This window comes from Oncorhynchus clarkii, chromosome 23, assembly GCF_045791955.1.
Source record: "Oncorhynchus clarkii lewisi isolate Uvic-CL-2024 chromosome 23, UVic_Ocla_1.0, whole genome shotgun sequence".
NCBI classification, from domain to species: Eukaryota; Metazoa; Chordata; class Actinopteri; order Salmoniformes; family Salmonidae; genus Oncorhynchus; species Oncorhynchus clarkii.
In genome coordinates this window covers 39,366,605-39,387,500 of record NC_092169.1, presented here as the reverse complement: position 1 = coordinate 39,387,500, position 20,896 = coordinate 39,366,605, and the positions used below count along the sequence as shown (strand labels likewise).

The window sequence follows — 20,896 nt, the reverse complement described above, 5'->3', positions numbered from 1 at the left end:
AGAGAGAGAGAGAGGGGAGAGAGAGAGGAGACTGAGAGAGAGGGAGAGAGAGGGGAAGCGGGAGAGGAGAAAAAGAGAGAGAGGAGATAGAGCAGAGAGAGAGGGAGGAGTAAAAGAGAGCAATTTAATCTCTGTGTGGCTCACCTTTAAAGTGTGTGTGTGTGTGTGTGAACAAGTGCACACATACATACATACACTCACTCACTCACTCACTCACTCACTCACTCACTCACTCACTCACTCACTCACTCACACACACACACACACACACACACACACACACACACACACACACACACACACACAACAAATGATTGTTTTGAAGAATCCAATCCAGGGAGCCCCAGTAGGCAGATTGCCATCTGGCTTCAGTCCAGAGAGTGGAGCACAGCTAGCACAGAGAGGAGAGCCTGGACACTACATACGCACACACTAAACACCATGCTCGCTCACATACACTCTCAGTCAAACACCTGTCCTTGTCCCTACAGATTATAGTTTATATTGACAGAGTTCTCAAACTGTTCTGGCAGGTACCATGTCTCCATTTCTCTCCCTCTCTCTTCCCATCATCTCTCATTCTCCCCTCTCTCTCTTCCCCCATCTCTCATTCTCCCCTCTCTCTCTTCCCCCATCTCTCATTCTCCCCCCTCTCTCTTCCCCCTCTCTCATTTTCCCCCTCTCTCTCTCTTCCCCCCTCTCTCATTCTCCCTCTCTCTCTGTTCCCCCCATCTCTCATTCTCCCCTCTCTCTCTTCCCCCATCTCTCATTCTCCCCCCTCTCTCTTCCCCCTCTCTCATTTTCCCCCTCTCTCTCTCTCTCCCCCCTCTCTCATTCTCCCTCTCTCTCTGTTCCCCCCATCTCTCATTCTCCCCATCTTTCTCTTACCCCATCTTCTCCCACTTTCTTTTCCCTCCTTCCCTCTCTCCCCCCTCTCTCCCCCTCACTCACTCACTCCCTCACTCTCTCTCTCTCTCTCTCTCCCTCTCTCTCTCTCTCTCTCTCTCTCTCTCCTCTCTCCCCCATCTCTCTCTCTCTCCTCTCTCCCCCTATCTCTTCCTCTCGCCTCTCTCTGTCCCCTCTCTCTCCCCTCTCTCTCTCCCCTCTCTCTCTCTTTCTCTCGCTCGGCCCCCCCTCTCAATTACATTTCAATTTCAATTTATGGGACTTTATTGGCATGAGAAACATATGTTTACATTGCCAAAGCAAGTGAAATAGTTAATAAACATTAAATTAACTATTAAAAAATGTACAGTACACATTACTCTCACAAATGTTTGTTAAAGAATGAAGACATTTCAAATGTCATATTATTATTAAAGTACAAAAGGGAAAATAAATTAACATAAATATGGGTTGTATTTACAATGGTGTTTGTTCTGGCAACATGTCACAAATCTTGCTGCTGTTATGGCATACTGTGATATTTCACCCAATAGATATGGGAGTTTATCAAAATTGGGTTTGTTTTAGAATTCTTTGTGGATCTGTGTAATCTGAAGGAAATATGTGTCTCTAATATGGTCATACATTTGGCAGGAGGTTAGGAAGTGCAGCATTTTGTGGACAGTGTGCGCATAGCCTGTCTTCTCTTGAGAGCCATGTCTGCCTACAGCGGCCTTTCTCAATAGCAAGGCTATTGCTCACTGAGTCTGTACATAGTCAAAGCTTTCCTTAAATTTGGGTCAGTCACAGTGGTCAGGTATTCTGCCACTGTGTGCTAACTGTTTAGGGCCAAAGAGCATTCTAGTCTGCTCAGTTTTTTTGTTAACTCTTTCCAATGTGTCAAGTAATTCTCTTTTTGTTTTCTCATGATTTGGTTGGGTCTAATTGTGTTGCTGTTCTGGGGCTCTGTGGGGTCTGTTTGTGTTTGTGAACAGAGCCCCAGGACCAGCTTGCTGAGGGGACTCTTTTCCAGGTTCATCTCTCTGTAGGTGATGGCTTTGGTCTCTCTCTCTCTCCCTCCTTCTCTCTGTTTATCACCATTAGTTTGTGATTGCCTCTAGATTGCTGATGGAGCCTTTTGGGTAATTGTTGCCATTTAGATTCAATGGTTGTTAAAACACACACACACACATACGCTGAGTGGGACCAGCATGTTGGTGGTTTTGTGCATCTGAGGAATGTGGAGGATGAGTTTTATGGAGTGCTGTTTACTTTGGCCACCACCATTAAACGTTTAACTGCTGCCAATTAACCAGCTGGGAAACCAACTGTGAGAGGGCACATATACACACACACACACACACACACACACACACACACACACACACACACAACGTGTGTTTGTGGGTATGTACAGTAGGTGTACTTGTTTGCATGTGTTTGATGTGTGTGTATGTCTGGTTTGTGTGTTTTGTCTGCTGCATGGTGACAGAAATGTTTGGTTTACACATAAATATCCCCTCACCCCCTGCTGAGGCCTCCGCTATCCCAGGATACAGTTCAATGTCCTTGGAGGCAAGGAGTTTAGTGGACCGGCCATTTACCTCCCGCTGACCCCCTGGGAAGAACTGTGTGTGTGTGTGTGAAAGGATGGGTTGAAATGTATGGAACGCCATTTGGATCTTTGCGAGTCAAAAAAGATACACGTCAAATAAGCTTGTTGACCAATCAGGACCTGAATATGACTGCACGTCACATAGTCATTTAACATGTTCGTATATTTTTACGTAGGTATTACACATTGAGTTCACTGTCACTTATATTTCATATGTCACAACGATTCACCTGTATGCTATGATGCTGGTAAAGTTTTGTCTCACGCACCTACCGCTGTCGCACGAGCGCAGACACACTTCCCCAAGCTCTGGACAGTGCTGGTCATAAAAAAATCTAGCTAGCTAATGGATGCAAACAATGTTCTTTCCCAAAAACATAGCAAAACAACATAATGTGTTTCAGTGCTATAGTTAGCCAGATAACTACTGTATCTAGCTACAGTTGAAGTCGGAGGTTTACATACACCTTAGCCAAATACATTTAAAATCAGTTTTCCACAATTCCTGACATTTAATCCTAGTAAGAATTCCCTGTCTTAGGTCAGGAAGGTGAACCTCCATCCCAGTCTCAAATCTCTGGAAGACTAAAACAGGTTTCCCTCAAGAATTTCCCTGTATTTAGCTCCATCTCTCATTTCTTCAATTCTGACCAGTTTCCCTGCCGATGAAACACATCCATCCCCACATCATGATGCTGCCACCACCATGCTTCATTGTGGAATGGTGTTCTCGGGTGATGTGAGGTGTTGGGTTTGCGCCAGAAATAGTGTTTTCCTTGATGGCCAAAAAGCTCAATTTTAGTCTCTTCTGACCAGAGTACTTTTTTCCACACCAAATGTGTTTACTTATTTGTTTTTTAAGCAATGGTGTTTTTTCAGGCCACTCTTCTGTAAAGCCCAGCTATGTGGAGTGTACGGCTTAAAGTGGTCCTATGGACAGATACTCCAATCTCCGCCGTGGAGCTTTGCAGCTCCTTCAGGGTTATCTTTGGTCTCTTTGTTGACTCTGACTAATGCCCTACTTGCCTGGTCTGTGAGTTTTGGTGGGCGGCCCTCTCTTGGCAGGTTTGTTGTGATGCCATATTCTTTCCATTACATTTTTTTATTTAATGGTGCTCCGTGGGATGTTCAAAGTTAAGGATTTTTTTTAGAACCCAACCCTGATCTGTACTTCTCCACAACTTCGCTCCGACCTGTTTGGAGAGCTCCTTGGGTTTCATGGTGCTGCTTGCTTGGTGGTGACCCTTGCTTAGTGGTGTTGCAGATTCTGGGGCTTTTCAGAACAGGTGTATATATACTGAGATCATGTGACAGATCATGTGACACTTAGATTGCACACAGGTGGACTTTATTTAACTAATTATGTGACTTCTGAAGGTAGTTGATTGTCCCAGATATTATTTAGGGGCTTCAGGACTGGACTACAGAACTGTTTTGCTATCACAGACTGCAACATGTTCCGAGATTCTTCCGATGGCATTGAGGAGTACACCACATCAGTCACTAGCTTTATCAATAAGTGCATCGAGGACCTCGTCCCCACAGTGACTACCCCAACCAGAAGCCATAAATACAGGCAACATTCGTACTGAGCTAAAGGGTAGGGCTGCCTCTTTCAAGGTGCGGGACTCTAACCTGGAAGCTTACAAGAAATCCTGCTATGCCCTGCGACGAACCATCAAACAGGCAAAGCGTCAATATAGGGCTAAGATTGAATCATACTACAGCGGCTCTGATGCTCGTCTTATGTGGCAGGGCTTGCAAACTATTACAGACTACAAAGGGAAGCACAGCCGCGAGCTGCCCAGTGACACAAGCCTACCAGACTTGCCTAAACCACAAGACTAATAAACCACTTCTATGCTCGCTTCGAGGCAAGCAACACTGAGGCATGCATGAGAGCATCAGCTGTTCTGGATGACTGTGTGATCACGCTCTCCGTAGCCGGAGGGCATTTGCTGACAAACTGGCAGGTGTCTTCACTGACATTTTCAACATGTCCTTGATTGAGTCTGTAATACCAACATGTTTCAAGATGACCACCATAGTCCCTGTGCCCAAGAACACAAAGGCAACCTGCCTAAATGACTACAGACCCGCAGCACTCACGTCCGTAGCCATGAAGGGCTTTGAAAGGCTGGTAATGGCTCACATCAACACCATTATCCCAGAAACCCTAGAACCACTCAAATTTGCATACCGCCCAAACAGATCCACAAATGATGCCATCTCTACTGCACTCCACACTGCCTTTTCCCACCTGGACAAGAGGAACACTTATGTGAGAATGCTATTCATTGACTACAACTCAGCGTTCAACACCATAGTACCCTCAAAGCTCATCACTAAACTATGTATCCTGGGACTAAACACATCCCTCTGCAACTGGATACTGGACTTCCTGATGGGCCGCCCCCAGGTGGTGAGGGTAGGTAGCAACACATCTGCCACACTGATCCTCAACACTGGAGCTCCCCAAGGGTGCTTGCTCAGTCCCCTCCTGTACTCCCTGTTCGCCCACGACTGCATGGCCAGGCACGACTCCAACACCATCATTAAGTTTGCAGATGACACAACAGTGGTAGGCCTGATCACCGACAACGACGAGACAGCTTATAGGGAGGAGGTCAGAGACCTGGCCGGGTGGTGCCAGAATAACAACCTATCCTTCAACGTAACCAAGATAATGAGATGATTGTGGGCTACAGGAAAAGGAGGGCCGAGCACGCCCCCATTCTCATCAACGGGGCTGTAATGGAGCAGGTTGAGAGCTTTAAGAACCTTTGTGTCCACATCAACAACAAACTAGAATGGTCCAAACACACCGAGACAGTCGTGAAGAGGGCACGACAAAGCCTATTCCCCCTCAGGAAACTAAAAAGATTTGGCATGGGTCCTGAGATCCTCAAAAGGGTCTACAGCTGCAACATCGAGAGCACTGGTTGCATCACTGCCTGGTACGGCAATTGCTCGGCCTCTGATCGCAAGGTGCTACAGAGGGTAGTGCAAACGGCCCAGTAAATCAAGCTTTCTGCCATCCAGGACCTCTATACCAGGTGGTGTCAGAGGAAGGCACTAAAATTTGTCAAAGACCCCAGCCACCGCAGTAATTGACTGTTCTCTCTACTACCGCATGGCAAGCGGTACCGGAGCACCAAGTCTAGGACAAAAAGGCTTCTCAACAGTTTTTACCCCCAAGCCATAAGACTCCTGAACAGGTAATCAAATGGCCACCCGGACTATTTACATTGTGTGTCACCCCCCAACCCCTCTTTTACGCTGCTGCTACTCTCTGTTTATCATGTATGCATAGTCACTTTAACTATACATTCATGTACATACTACCTCAATTGGCCGACCAACCAGTGCTCCCGCACTGGGCTATCTGCATTGTGTCCCGCCACCCACCAACCCCTCTTTTAGCTACTGCTACTCTCTGTTCATCATATATGCATAGTCACTTTAACCATATCTACATGTACATACTACCTCAATCAGCCTGACTAACCGGTGTCTGTATGTAGCCTCACTACTTTTACAGCCTCGCTACTGTATATATCTTTTTACTGTTGTTTTATTTATTTACCTACCTATTGTTCACCTAATACCTTTTTTGCACTATTGGTCAGAGCCTGTAAGTAAGCATTTCACTCTAACAGCATTTCACTGTTGTTTTCGGCGCACGTGACAAATAAACTTTGATTTGATTTGATTCATAGCAAAGGGTGAATACACCACTTTTCCATTTTTATTTTTTTTAAATTTTTTGAAACAAGTAATTTTTTCCAATTCACTTCACCAATTCAAACTATTTTGTGTATGTCCAAATAAAAATTGATTTAAATTACAGGTTGTAATGCAACAAAATAGGAAAAACGCCAAAGGGGATGAATACTTTTGCAAGGCACTGTATACCCAGAGAACAGCTCTTACGGCGGGAATCTGAAACCACTGATTTGAGCCACATTTTTTTGTACCAGTCAACCTACTATGTGTATTGAACACTTTTCCAGAGGAAAAACAATATAATGTGGATGTTTTGGAGTCTGAGAACTCCGAGGAGGAAGTTGGAAAAAAAACACTTGTAGACTAATATCCAATTTCATTGATCTCCAATCCTTAGGTAAAGCTTTACCGTGCAATTTGATTGACAATACGCACAATAGGCTGAATGGTCAGGTGATGTCCCTCAGTCAAAGTCCCTGATAAGAGCTACAACGCTAATATTTGTGTAAACTCTTCACAGTTGTGTTCTGTGGGTGTCACCAAGTAGACTAATACCTAATTTTATTGCTCCACATTACACACTCCAATGTTGTTTAACATTACCTAGTCTAAATATGCCATGATTCCACCAATTGTAATCTTCGGTCAGTTTCAAAGAGGGACTTTAATTTTGAAGGCCAACCGCAATTCCACTATTGTGGCTAATCCTTATTGTGGCTAGCTTCACAACACATAACCCAGTCCAGTCAAGCCTCACTAGCCAGAGGAAGCTTGTTGGCTGCTTATAACATTAGCTTTGGGCAACAGGGTTAAGTAACATGATTATCCCCATCATTTACAGCTAGTTATTTTCATGAACTGAAGTTTAACAACATGTACTAATACTTACTCACATGGATTCCTAAATCATTGCTAAGAATATTGAAAATGACTGAAGTTTCTCCTGGTCATTGTTTTCAGGCTGGTTGGATTTGTGCTAGCTAGGTACCAAGCTAAAGCTAGCTAGCTAGCTACTCCAGAAGTTGCTAATAACATACGTATCAAAGATATTTGCTTACATTTTTGATCCTGCGCGTTTGATCTTATTTCAAATGCACACACAGACGTTTTCCCATTCAGTCGAACAAATAATGGCTTATTACCAACGCGGTATTGTAAACACATCGTTTGTGGCAGGTGTGTGCTTGTTTGCAGACTTGTATTTTTTGTAGAGCTTTGACAGTACTTGTGATCGTAGTGGTGGAGCTTGGCTTGCACGTGCAAATTCAGCACACACAACATTCTATAATAGAATTGTGTTATTTACCCTGTCAAATGAAAAGCTGATTTGACACGTCAAATAGTGTTATATGACGTGTATTGTTTTTGACACACAAATACCCTAACGGCGTTCCAAAGAAATGGGTTATAGGCAGAGCATCCTGAAGAGAAAAACACAGACTTGTTTTGTATAAGCAAAGTCCATCCTGAAAAATACCCATCTCTTGTCAGTTACTCTCTGGTATTGTTGTTGTCACCGCTGTATCTGCTGTAAATGATGGGGATAATCATGTTGGTGGCATTTAGGCCTAATGTCAAAATGACATTTAATTTAACATCTCTCTCTCCCCCTCCCTCCCCTGTTTCACTTCCACCCTCTCTCTAACTCTATCTCTCCCACTTTATTTTGGTCTCTCTCCCTCTCTTTCTCTCCTCGCTCTTCTTATATCTCTCTCCCCCCTCCTCACTCTCTCTCAGGGTATCCCCGGTATTCAGGAGGTCTGACTTCCCCCTTTCTTCCCATGAGCTCCTTGGATCACCATAGCAACAGCAGCATTCTCTACGGACAGCACCGCTTCTACGACACTCAGAAAGGTGTGTGTGAGACAGAGAGAGAGGTGTGTCAGAGAGAGAGGTATTTAAGAGAGAGAGAGGTGTGTATGTGTAACAGTATAGCTTCCATCCCTACCTGGGCTCTGCACACATAGACAATAGTCACCCTTGAAGCATCGTTACCAATCGCTTCACAAAAGCCGCATCAAGGGAAACAACTACTTCAAGGTCTCAGAGCGAGTGACGTCACCAATTGAAATGCTATTAGCGCGCACACTCTGCTAACTAGCTAGCCATTTCACACCGGTTGTGTATGTGAGAGTGTGAGAGAGAGAGAAATAGGTGTGTGAGAGAGCGAGGGGTTTGTATCTGTGTGAGAGAGAGACAGAGAGATGTGTGTGGGTGAAAGAGAGAGGTGCGTGTGTGTGTGTGTGTGTGTGTGTGTGTGAGAGAGAGAGAGAGGTATGGGTGTGTGAGAGAGAGTGTGTGTGTGTGTGTGTGTGTGTGAGAGAGAGAGGTATGGGTGTGTGAGAGAGAGTGGGTATGTGTGTGTGTGAGAGAGAGAGAGAGGTATGGGTGTGTGAGAGAGAGTGGGTATGTGTGTGTGTGAGAGAGAGAGAGGGAGAGAGAGAGAGACTGGATAACATTAAGAAATGCTATAGATGGGAGGAAAGTAGTGTGGTAGTCAGGCTTTGAGGGGACTCTTACGGTACATACACCTACAACTCATCCCTTGGCAGTATTACTGTAGATTACTTCATAACTGGCCTCAACGTAGTCTCTCAGAGCGTTCACAGTCAGACCACTGACACCCCTATCAGATCACAGCAAAATCCCATTCTACTTGAACAGAGCAATACTCAATCATGAGGCATCAGAGCCAAAGGAACTGCATAATATTAAGACATGCTATTGATGGAAGGAAAGTAGTTTAGAAATCTACCAAAAAACTATTAGGCAAAAAATAAATTAAATCCCTTTTAGACAACTTCCGGGGCAATACATTTGACAGTAATTGTGAAGGTGTACACTTGGCAGTTGAAAACCTAGACAGTATATTTAACCTCTCAGCTTCCCTATCAAATAAAAATTTGAAGCCGACGAGCAAAGAAAATGAACAAGGACAAATGGCATGATGAAGAATGCAAAAACCTAAGAAGGAAATTGAGAAACCTTTCCAACCAAAAACATAGAGACCCGGAGTCTACGCCTTCATTATGGTGAATAACTAAAACAATACAGAAATACACTACGGTAAAAGAAGGAACAGCACATCAGAAATCAGCTCAATGTAATTGATATCATGACACAAGGCGAGACCCAGATACAGACACAGGAGGCAGATGGTTGGAGTCTTCCAATGTTTATTTATCCAATAGGGGAAGGCAAGAGAATGGTCGTGGACAGGCAAAAGTGTCATAACCAGTTCATAGTCCAAAAGGTACCGAAGGGCAGGCAGGATGATCAGGCAGGCGGGAAAGTAGTCCAGTCAGGCAGGGGTCAAAACCAGGAGGACTATCAAAAAGAGAATAGCAAAAGGAGTACGGGAAAAACACGCTGGTTGACTTGACTAACATACAAGACGAACTGGCACAGAGAGACAGGAAACACAGGGATAAATACACTGTGGAGAATAAGCAACACCTGGCGGGAGTGGAGACAATCACAAGGACAGGTGAACCAGATCAGGGTGTGACAATTGAAGAATCAATAAAATCTCCTGAGTTGTGCAGTGGTCTAAGGCACTGCTTCTCAGTGCTAGAGGCCTTACTACAGACACCCTTGTTCGAATCCAGGCTGTATCACAACCGGCTGTGATTGGGAGTCCCATTGGGCGGCGCACAATTGGCCCAGCGTCGTCCGTGTTTGGCTGGTGTAGGCCGTCATTGTCAATAAGAATTTGTTCTTAACTGACTTGCCTAGTTAAGTAAAGGATAAATAAATAAAACATGAAAGCAACTTCTGGGAAAATTGGAACATACTAAGCTAACAACAAGAAGAGTTATCTATCCAAAACGGAGATGTATGGATAAACCACTTCTCCAATCTTTTTGGCTCTATAACAAAGAACAGTCAGCAAAAACATATACATGATCAAATACAAATCTTAGAATCAACTATTAAAGACTACAAGAACTTACTGGATTGTCCAATTACATTGAATGAATTACAGGACAAAATACAAAACCTCCAACCCATAAAGGACTGTGATGTTGATGGTAACCTCAATTAAATGATAAAATATACAGACCACAAATTCCAATTGGCTATACTTAAACACTTTAACATCATCCTTAGCTCTGGCATCTTCCCCAATATTTGGAACCAAGGACTGATCACCCCAAGCCACAAAAGTGGAGACAAATTTGACCCCAATAGCTACCGTGGAATATTTGTAAACAGCAAACTTGGGGAAATTCTCTGCATTAACAGCAGATTTCTACATTTCCTCAGTGAAAACAATGTACTGAGGAAATGTCAAATGGACTTTTTACCAAATTACTGAACGACAGCGTCAAATGTCTACTGTTTGACTATGATCTGGTGCTTCTGTCCCCAACCAAGGAGTTCAGCAGCACCTACATCTTCTGCACAGATTCTGTCAGATCTGGTTCCTGACAGTAAATCTCAGTAAGACAAAAATGATGGTGTACCAAAAAATGTCCAGTTGCCAGGAACACAAATACAAATTCCACCTAGACTCCATTGCCCTAGAGCACACAAAAACTATACATACCTTGGCCTAAACATCAGCGCCACAGGTAACTTCCACAAAGCTGTGAACGATCTGAGAGACAAGGCAAGAAGGACATTCTATGTCATCAAAAGGAACATAACATGTGACATACCAATTAGGATCTGGCAAAAAATACTTGAATCAGTTATAGAACCCATTGCCCTTTACAGTTTGGGCTCTGCTCACCAATCAAGTATTCACAAAATGGGACAAACACCAAATTGAGACTATGCATGCAGATTTTTCTAAATTTAAAAAAAATCTGTGTACAATGTAAAACATCAAATAATGCATGCAGAGCAGAATTAGGCTGATACCCGCTAATTATCAAAATCCATAATTGAGCCCTTAAATTCTACAACCACCTAAAAGGAAGCGATTCCAAAACCTTCCTTAACAAAGCCATCACCTACAGAGAGATGAACCTAGAGAAGAGTCCCCTAAGCACGCTGGTCACAAACACAAACAGACCACACAGAGCCCCAGGACAGCAGCACAATTAAACCCAACCAAATCATCAGAATACAAAAAGAGAATTACTTGACACATTGGAAAGAATTAACAAAAAAACGGAGCATACTACAATGATCTTTGGCCCTAAACAGAGAGTACACAGTAGCAGAATACCTGACCACTGTGACTGACCCAAACTTAAAGGAAAGCGTTTGACTATGTACAGTCTCAGTGAGCAAAGTCTTGCTATTGAGAAAGGCCATCGTAGGCAGACATGTTATGTGTACACTGCCCACAAAATGAAATGGAAACTGAGCTGCACTTCCTAAACTCCTGCCAAATGTATGACCATAATAGAGACACATAGTTCCGTCAGGTTACACAGATCCACAAAGAATTCGAAAACAAACTCAATTTGGATAAAATCCAAATCTAGTGTGCAATCCCATTAGCAATATGTGATATGTTATATGACATGTTGCCACAAGAAAAGGGCAACCAGTGAAGAACAAACACCATCGTGAATACAACCCTTTACTTATTTTTATTTATTTTCCCCTTTGTACTTTAACATTTGAAATGTCTCTATTATTTTGGAACTTGTTAGTGTAATATGTACTTTTTACATTTTTGTTGGTCTATTCCACTTGCTTTGGCAGTGTAAACATAAGTTTCCAAATTGAATTTAGAGACAGAGATTTTTCCTCTTTTTAAAAATATTATTTAATTTTCCAAATATATACAGTTGGTAGAACAAGTGTCACGCCCTGGTCTTAGTATTTTGTGTTTTCTTTATTATTTTGGTCAGGCCAGGGTGTGACATGGGTTTATTATATGGTGTGTTTTGTTTTGGGGTTTTGGTAGGTATTGGGATTGTGGTATAGTGGGGTTGTTTAGAAAAGTCTATGGTTGCCTGAAGTGGTTCTCAATCAGAGGCAGGTGTTTATCGTTGTCTCTGATTGGGAACCATATTTAGGCAGCCATATTCTTTGAGTGTTTCGTGGGTGATTGTTCCTGTCTCTGTGTTTGTTTGCACCAGTATAGGCTGTTAGGGTTCGTGTTACGTTTATTGTTTTGTATTTGTTCGTGTTTATATTTCATTAAACATGTATCAAGATAACCACGCTGCGTTTTGGTCCGATCCTTTCTACACCTCTTCTTCAGAGGAGGAGATAGAAGCAAACCGTAACAGAATCACCCACCACAACAGGACCAAGCGGCGTGGTGACAGGCAGCAGCAACAGGAGCAGCGAAATCCGGATTTCTGGACATGGGAGGAGATATTGGACGGTAAAGGACCCTGGGCACAGCCTGGAGAATATCGCCGCCCCAAAGAAGAACTGGAGGCGGCGAAAGCGGAGAGGGGCTGGTATGAGGAGGCAGCACGGCGACGCGGATGGAAGCCCGAGAGTCAGCCTCAAACATTTCTTGGGGGGGGCTCACAGGGAGTATGGCTACGCCAGGTAGGAGACCTGCGCAAACTTCTTACCGGGGGGCTAGAGAGACCGGGCAGGCACCGTGTTATGCTGTGGTGCGCACGGTGTCTCCAGTGCGGGTGCATAGCCCGGTGCGGTACATACCAGCTCCGCGTATCGGCCGGGCTAGAGTAAGCATCGAGCCAAGTGTCATGAAGCCGGCTCTACGCATCTGGTCTCCAGTGCGTCTCCTTGGGCCGGCTTACATGGCACCAGCCTTGCGCTCGGTGTCTCCGGTTCGCCTGCATAGCCCAGTGCGGGCTATTCCACCTCGCCGCACTGACAGGGCGACCGGGAGTATTCAACCAGGTAAGGTTGGGCAGGCTCGGTGCTCAAGAGCTCCAGTGCGCCTGCACGGTCCGGTCTATCCAGTACCACCTCCAAGCATCAGCCCTCCGGTGGCAGCTCCCCGCACCAGGCTTCCTATGCGTGTCCTCGGCCCAGTACCACCAGTGCCAGCACCACGCATCAGGCCTACAGTGCGCCTCGCCTGTTCAGCGCAGTCAGAGCCTTCCTCCTCTCCAGCGCTGCCGGAGTCTCCCGCCTGTTCAGCGCAGTCAGAGCCTTCCTCCTCTCCAGCGCTGCCGGAGTCTCCCGCCTGTTCAGCGCTGCCAGTCTGCAAGGAGCTGCCAGTCTGCAAGTAGCTGCCAGAGCTGTCAGTCTGCAGGATGCCGCCAGAGCCGCCAGTCTGCATGGAGCAGCCAAAGCCGCCAGTCTGCATGGAGCAGCCAGAGCCGCCAGTCTGCACGGAGCAGCCAGAGCCGCCAGTCTGCACGGAGCAGCCAGAGCCGCCAGTCTGCACGGAGCAGCCAGAGCCGCCAGTCTGCACGGAGCAGCCAGAGCCGCCAGTCTGCACGGAGCAGCCAGAGCCGCCAGTCTGCACGGAGCAGCCAGAGCCGCCAGTCTGCACGGAGCAGCCAGAGCCGCCAGTCTGCACGGAGCAGCCAGAGCCGCCAGTCTGCACGGAGCAGCCAGAGCCGCCAGTCTGCACGGAGCAGCCAGAGCCGCCAGTCTGCACGGAGCAGCCAGAGCCGCCAGTCTGCACGGAGCAGCCAGAGCCGCCAGTCTGCACGGAGCAGCCAGAGCCGCCAGTCTGCACGGAGCAGCCAGAGCCGCCAGTCTGCCAGGATCCGCCAGTCAGCCAGGATCCGCCATTCAGCCAGGATCCGCCATTCAGCCAGGATCCGTCATTCAGCCAGGATCTGCCAGTCAGCCAGGATCTGCCAGAACCACCAGTCAGCCTGGATCTGCCAGTTCCATTCACCTGCCTGAGTCATGCCCTGGTCTTAGTATTTTGTGTTTTCTTTATTATTTTGGTCAGGCCAGGGTGTGACATGGGTTTATTATATGGTGTGTTTTGTTTTGGGGTTTTGGTAGGTATTGGGATTGTGGTATAGTGGGATTGTTTAGAAAAATCTATGGTTGCCTGAAGTGGTTCTCAATCAGAGGCAGGTGTTTATCGTTGTCTCTGATTGGGAACCATATTTAGGCAGCCATATTCTTTGAGTGTTTTGTGGGTGATTGTTCCTGTCTCTGTGTTTGTTTGCACCAGTATAGGCTGTTAGGTTTTCATGTTACGTTTATTGTTTTGTATTTGTTCGTGTTTATATTTCATTAAACATGTATCAAGATAACCACGCTGCGTTTTGGTCCGATCCTTGCTACACCTCTTCTTCAGAGGAGGAGATAGAAGAAAACCGTAACAACAAGTATTTGATACACTGACGATTTTGCAGGTTTTACAACTTACAAAGCATGTAGAGGTCTGTCATTTTGATCATAGGTACACTTCAACTGTGAGAGACGGAATCTAAAACAAATATCTAGAAAATCACATTGTATTATTTTTAAGTAATTAATTTGCATTTTATCGCATGACATAAGTATTTGATCACCTACCAACCAGTAAGAATTCCGGCTCTCACAGACCTGTTAGTTTTTCTTTAACAAGCCCTCCTGTTCTCCACTCATTACCTGTATTAACTGCACCTGTTTGAACTCGTTACCTGTATAAAAGACACCTGTCCACACACTCAATCAAACAGACTCCAACCTCTCCACAATGGCCAAGACCAGAGAGCTGTGTAAGGACATCAGGGATAAAATTGTAGACCTGCATAAGGCTGGGATGGGCTACAGGACAATAGGCAAGCAGCTTGGTGAGAAGGCAACAACTGTTGGCGCAATTATTCGAAAATGGAAGAAGTTCAAGATGACGGTCAATCACCCTCGGTCTGGGGCTCCATGCAAGATCTCACCTTGTGGGGCGTCAATGATCATGAGGAAAGTGAGGGATCAGCCCAGAACTACATGGCAGGACCTGGTCAATGACCTGAAGACCACAGTCTAAAAAAAAAACATTAACACACTACGCCGTCATGGATTAAAATCCTGCAGCGCACGCAAGGTCCCCCTGCTCAAGCCAGCGCATGTCCAGGCCCGTCTGAAGTTTGCCAATGACCATCTGAATGATCCAGAGGAGGAATGGGAGAAGGTCATGTGGTCTGATGAGACAAAAATAGAGCTTATTGGTCTAAACTCCACTCGCTGTGTTTGGAGGAAGAAGAAGGATGAGTACAACCCCAAGAACACCATGCCAACCGTGAAGCATGGAGGTGGGAACATCATTCTTTGGGGATGCTTTGCTGCAAAGGGGACAGGACGACTGCACCGTATTGAGGGGAGGACGGATGGGGCCATGTATCGCGAGATCTTGGCCAACAACCTCCTTCCCTCAGTAAGAGCATTTGAAGATGGGTCGTGGCTGGGTCTTCCAGCATGACAACGACCCGAAACACACAGCCAGGGCAACTAAGGAGTGGCTCCGTAAGAAGCATCTCAAGGTCCTGGAGTGGCCTAGCCAGTATCCAGACCTGAACTCAATAGAAAATCTTTGGAGGGAGCTGAAAGTCCGTATTGCCCAGGCCCCGAAACCTGAAGGATCTGGAGAAGGTCTGTATGGAGGAGTGGGCCAAAATCCCTGCTGCAGTGTGTGCAAACCTGGTCAAGAACTACAGGAAACGTATGATCTCTGTAATTGCAAACAAAGGTTTCTGTACCAAATATTAAGTTCTGCTTTTATGATGTATCAAATACTTATGTCATGCAATAAAATGCAAATTAATTACTTAAAAATCATACAATGTGATTTTCTGGATTTTTGTTTTAGATTCCGTCTCTCACAGTTGAACTGTACCTATGATAAAAATGACAGACCTCTACATGCTTTGTAAGTAGGAAAACCTGCAAAATCGGCAGTGTATCAAATACTTGTTCTGCCCACTGTATTTGTAATGCTTATAAATAATATTTAAACTATGTAATTTATTTTCAGATCATTTCTATTTGCGAAGCCTGCCGTCCCAGTCCCCTCTTCTCTCAACCAATCATAGCCTTCCGCCACTGTCTAGGACTGCCCCCGGATATCCTCTGGGGTCCTGCAGTAGAGAAACAGACTCTGGGGGAGGAGGAGGTGGAGGGGGTCTCCAAAAGAGCTCCAAGGAACTGGGGATGGTGGAAAAGAGTGTTTCGAAAGAGAGATCCATCAGCAAAGAGAGACACCAGGAGAGCAAAGAGAGACATCATCATCAACACCATCAACACCATCAACATCAGCGTCATCCGTTCTCTCAACCCCACTCCCTCCCCACTCACATGGGTGAGGAGGACCACAGACACAAAACCCCCAACCTGCCCACAGAATACAGGGACGACCCCGCAAACCAGGGCTCCAAACACAACTGTGCTCAACTTAGCAAACTATCCAACGGAGACTCTGTGTCCAAGGACGGGTCCCTGAACAGCTGTGGGAGTGGAGGGGGTAGCAGACCCCAGGGTAGTGGGGGGACGAGGCGATGCTCCAAGGAAGGGGGGGTGAGCAGGGAGATGAGGATAAGCGAAACTCTCCCCTCCTCCTCGTCAGACTGTCTGCGTCGAGCAGCCATGATGGGACCCCACAACCCCCATGCCATGGCTTCCTACTCCATGCCCCCGCCCCCTCCTCCACCCCTACACATGGGCCCTGGTGTGGGAGGGGGCTGGCTGCACCACCCTCATCACCCCCATCACCCTCACCCTGAGTTCTACTGCCCCCCTGCCCCCGCCCCACTCACCCTCACCCATCCTAAAGACGGAGTATCCGGGAGGGAGGTAAAAATCTCTGGCCCAACGTACATCCCCTCAGTCGGGCCTTTAGGGGACATGGGGTCCCCTGACTGCCATGGTGCTGGAGGAGGAGGAGGAGGAGGAGGAGGAAGAGGAGGAGATAAGGGTGGAAAAGGGGCAGAGAACAGCGGAGGAGGAGGATCTAGTGAACGTCTTCCTTCTCTTCATCCTCATCCTGATCGTCCTCAGTCTAGTAGCTGCCAGAGGAAGCCGCCATCCCAGACGCAGCAGCCACAGCCACAGCAGCAGCTGGGCTACTGCAAGGCAAACAAGCCCCCAGACTGGAACCAGAACCACAACTACAACCAACACCACAGCCAGAACACCCAGCCCAACTCCCAGCCTCAGCCACATAACCCTAACCGCCAGTCTGGGCCTCGCTCTTGCAGCCTAGAGGCCTCTTCCTCCAGGGGAGACCTGGAGGTCCTAGAGGTCTACCGGGCCTCCCTGCCTCTGGAAGCCCAGAGTGCTCACCCCAGGCCTGGGCACCAAGCCACCAAGACTGGGCCCTACGCCAGCACCCCGCCCTTCCGGGACTGTTCACACTCAGGTCCTCCTGATGGAAAGGGGGGGTTGGGGGGGAGTGGAGGTGCCCAGAGAGAGGGACAGAAGGTTGCTAGGATACTGCACCAGCGGCACAGTAGTCATGGAAGCGGGTCGGGTTCTGATGGATCAGGGACTGAGAGGGGGGGGGAGGGGGGGAAGCAGAATCAGAAGAGTGAGGGTGTTGTCATGGGGTACAGGGGTCAAACTCCCCCCACGCTGCAACCCTGGGGGATACCGAGGGGTCCCCAAGAAGACGAGAGGAGGATCTCCCCATACACAGAGTCCTACCCAGATAACAAGACTCAAAACCACCACGATCAACAGCACTGTAAGACAGCACCTCATCCCTCCTCCCACTCCTCCCCCCACCCAGAAGGAGAGAGCAGCGCCATGAAGAACCTGATGAACTACAGTTCCCAGCAGCCTTTGCTGCTCTCCAAGAGGAGTCTCTTCGGGGGGCTGGGCTGCCTGAAGCCGGGGGGCGAGAAGGGGGGTAGATCCAGCACCCCTCAGGAGCCCCCCAAACAGCCCCTACCACCCAGGAGAGGGTCCACCAGCGAGGGGGAGAGGATGGACGGAGGGGGGAAAGGTAGAAGGGAGGCGGGGGAGACACACAGGGAGGGGGAGGTACGACAGCCCCCTGTGGGTATAGCTGTGGCGGTCGCCCGGCAGAGAGAGCCCCCCCAACACCCATCAGACACCCCCCCAGGACACAGCCGACAGGGCAGGGTGCTGCCCAGTGTCAAAGGTGAGAGCTGGATCTATGTATCTGTATGTCTCTGTATTTATATTAACTTCACTATCTAAATGTTTTTTTAATGGTTTTGCAACTTTTTCTACAGCTGCATTGTGTTAGAAGTCTGGCATTACTTATGGATTATGAATTATGAATTTTGACATTTCTAGGTTAGCTTTGTTTTAAGGTTGCCATATCTGCTTTCTAAACCCTCTCTTTGTATGTTGCCAGGTGTGTCTCGGTCTGTGTACCCGCTGGGCCGGGAGGCAGAAGAGAGGAAGAGGATGACTGAGGAGCAGCTCAGCCTTCATCACCTCGACCGAGACAGAGAACTCCTCATCAGGGAAAGCCAGGAGAGAGTGGAGTTTGCCAGGATCCACCCATCCAGCAGTTGCCATGGTGACCTGACCTCTCACCTTCTGGTGCCTGGCGGGGCCAGCCAATTAGGTGGAGACCCTTCTGCTCACTCCCACCACCATTGGATGCAGCGGACTGGAAGTCCCTCCCTCTGGATGGGCCATTCATATGGTGAGCTGAGCATGCAGTTTCCCCACAGACCATGACAAATGCTCGCAATGTTGTGCAACTGTCTTTACACATGGATCAGGAAGTGTGGAAATAACATGCAGAAACAAACCCAAAGTTCATGTTCTAATCTTGTGTTTTCTGTCTCTCAGGTCTGAGCCATGCTGCGCTGCACCAGAGTATGGGCCCAGGGTTCGGCCCTGGCCTGCCTCTGTCCCAGGACCCCTCTGGCTCCCTGGTGGTCCTGCCCTCTGAGCCTGCACACCACCACCTGGGTAAGACACACAAACACACATGCAGGCCCTGTACACACACACACACACTCAGCCAGTTAGCCAGCGCTGAAGATGAACCTCCATTAGAATGGTTTGCATAATTATCAGATTACCCATTATCAGAGCCATGAAAAACAGAGACTCAGTCAACCATTTAACTATGATTAGCTAATGATACTAAAACACAGGGAGAGAGATGGCACTTCTTCTCATGGTTCAGCTACAGACAGAGAGATGCAGTGTGTGAGTGTGTGGGATGAGTGTGTGTTCCTATGTGGTGGAATTTTGCGGTGTGTATGAGGTATGGCATAGTCAGATGATAGTGGCGTGTGTGTGTGTTGCTGCTCCTTTGCAAACAGGCTGTGAAATGTAATTATCTGCCTGCTCTCTTGCCTCGCTCCTTGGGAGTTCCTACAGAGAGGGGAAGTGCATCCACTGAACCCTTCCCTAGGGAAACTTAAGCCCACTCAGGTTCATCTCACAGAACAAAGGTTCCCAGCAACGGCAGTGGCAGCCACGGAGGGATGTGTGTGTGCGTCTGATGGGATGTATGGGAATGTGTGTCTTACCATGCACATAAAGACACAACCATGAGAGAGAGAGGGGGAGAGGGAGAGGGAGAGAGATGTCTGAGGCTCAAGGCTGAGGCCACACTGACAGAAACAACACAGTTAGATCCTCTCTCTCTCTCTCAATTCAATTTCAATTTAAGGGGCTTTATTGGCATGTGAAACATATGTTGACATTTCCAAAGCAAGTGAAATAGATAATAAACCAAAGTGAAACAAACAATAAAACAACAGTACACATTACACTCACAAAAGTTCCAAAAGAATAAAGACATTTCAAATGTAATATTATGTGCAAATACAGTGCATTCAGAAAGTATTCAAACCCCTTCCCGTTACAGCCCCACTCTAAAATGGACCAAATACATCCCTTTCCTCATCAATATACACACAACATCCCACAATGACAAAGTGAAAACAGGCCTCCAGAAATTACTGCAAACTCTCTCTCTCTCTCTCGCTCTCTCTCTCTTGCTCTCTCTAGATGTGATGGAGCAGTCAGCTCTGTGGCCCTCGGTCTATGGAGCTCGAGGCCTGTCACCCCACATGCAGCATCACTCTGTTTACTCCCGTTCTCCGTTCCTACGACAACAGGAGCTCTATGCCCTGCAGCACCACCACCAACAACAACAACACAGGGCCATGGAGCACATGCACCGACAACACACACTCTCACAGGTAAACACACACACACTCTCACAGGTAAACACACACACACACTCTCACAGGTAAACACACACACACACTCTCACAGGTAAACACACACACACTCTCACAGGTAAACACACACACACTCTCACAGGTAAACACACACACTCTCATAGGTAAACACACTCTCACAGGTAAACACACACACACACACTACTCAAAGGCAAGACATACACTCTCAACACTTGTGTGCAACCTTTAATGGAGAGAATACTCTTAAACCCAGTGACTTTTGCTCCCAGTAGCAGTAACCCAAATGATCTTTCTACACTGCAGGTTCCCTCTTGACCATGACCAACAGTCATGATGTTGTGAAACTGTCTGCACACGTGGATCAGGAAGTTAGGAAATAACATGCTGAAACAAACCCAGAGTTCATGCTTTCACCATCTTCAGCATATTCAGTAGCATATTCAACCACAAGAGCCAGGGACGTTTCAAAATAGAGAAAGGGAAAAAAACAGGTTTTTAGTTTTTAAAGAGAAAGTTTGTCAAGAGACAAAGGATCCTAGCAGATTGCCAATGACCTTTGGCTGTCTGTAAAGGTCTGTACTAGCTTGTGGCGTGTGCCCAAGAACCCCCACTGTGTTCCTAACATGATGGTAAGGGTTTTTAAAAAATACGTGGCTCTCACTCATGGGCTCAAAACAGATCTAACTTCTTTCCCCTC

General features: G+C 47.0%; 1 protein-coding gene across 3 annotated transcripts in view; it reads left to right on the top strand.

The window, feature by feature from the left end:
* The window catches only part of LOC139382005 (BAH and coiled-coil domain-containing protein 1-like), a 118,717-nt gene that overhangs the window by 49,228 nt on the left and 48,593 nt on the right, over positions 1 to 20,896 (top strand). For all 3 annotated transcript variants that reach the window (XM_071125912.1, XM_071125914.1, XM_071125913.1), the window contains exons 4-8: positions 7,964 to 8,080; positions 16,038 to 18,161; positions 18,381 to 18,677; positions 18,827 to 18,949; positions 20,003 to 20,196. In XM_071125912.1, the coding sequence (XP_070982013.1) occupies positions 7,964 to 8,080; positions 16,038 to 18,161; positions 18,381 to 18,677; positions 18,827 to 18,949; positions 20,003 to 20,196 (2,855 nt within the window). The remainder of the gene's footprint in view (positions 1 to 7,963; positions 8,081 to 16,037; positions 18,162 to 18,380; positions 18,678 to 18,826; positions 18,950 to 20,002; positions 20,197 to 20,896) is intronic.